Source organism: Hipposideros armiger, unplaced genomic scaffold, assembly GCF_001890085.2.
Source record: "Hipposideros armiger isolate ML-2016 unplaced genomic scaffold, ASM189008v1 scaffold_1430, whole genome shotgun sequence".
NCBI lineage: Eukaryota > Metazoa > Chordata > Mammalia > Chiroptera > Hipposideridae > Hipposideros > Hipposideros armiger.
Window position 1 is genome coordinate 237,592 of NW_017732780.1, and position 746 is coordinate 238,337.

The 746-nt window shown below is 57.2% G+C and overlaps 1 protein-coding gene across 3 annotated transcripts in view; it reads right to left on the reverse strand.

Annotated features, from left to right (window-relative positions):
• CENPM (centromere protein M) overlaps positions 1-740 on the reverse strand; it is a 12,044-nt gene extending 11,304 nt beyond the window's left edge. For 2 of the 3 annotated variants that reach the window (XM_019633878.1, XM_019633880.1), the window contains exon 1: positions 429-702. In XM_019633878.1, coding sequence (XP_019489423.1) covers positions 429-463 — 35 coding nt within the window. In that variant the 5' untranslated portion in view covers positions 464-702. Of the gene's footprint in view, positions 1-428 lie in introns of all 3 variants that reach the window. The other variant, XM_019633879.1, reaches the window with a different exon arrangement.
• Between the last annotated feature and the right edge of the window lie 6 nt (positions 741-746).

Genomic DNA, 746 nt, shown 5'->3' on the forward strand with positions numbered 1-746 from the left:
GTCAGTTTTTCTCCACTTTTGGGGGTATTTGAACATCTACTCTGTGCCAGGCACTGCTCAAGGCCCTGGGGCTTCACCAGTGAACAAAAGTCAAAGTCCCTGCCCTCAAGTGGCTGACCTTGGGGTCCATGGGCGTGGTAGACTGGAAACAAGTAAATGAACAGGTGAACAAGGAAATTTCTTATGGTGACAAGTGCTAGAGGAAAAAAACAAGTGTGTAACAGTGATGGAGGATACCTTAGGGTGCTACCAGACGCCGCCGACAGGGTCGAAGAGGACGGTTCACGCGTTAAGGATGGTTAAAGGGTTGGCCAACCCGCCCCACCCGCGCCCGCTTCTCGAGGCGGATCGTCGGCTCTCCCTCACGCCCAGGCCAGAGTTCAGAACACAGCCGAGTGATCGGACACCCCCCAGCCTCAGCTACTTACACCTTCAGCGTGGAGGCGCAGTCCTCCTTGAGCATGGAATCGGCCAGCTGCTGCAGAAGAGCATCCTCCGTGCCCACCAGCTGCCCAGAGAGAGAAGGCAGCCGATTGATATCTGGGTAGAGCAGTCCCTCTGGAGGGCCTGGGGATCCCGGCACAGACCAAAGGCTGCCACGATTCTGGCTCCAGCGCGAAGGAAGCCATTTACCGAAAGAGAACTCCGCCAGGCACAGGTTGAGGGCCTGAAGCTTGCAAACGTTCCAGTCCTGTCCACACAGCACTTACTACCTCCCGTACCCTCCCTCGGACCGCCTGGCCACT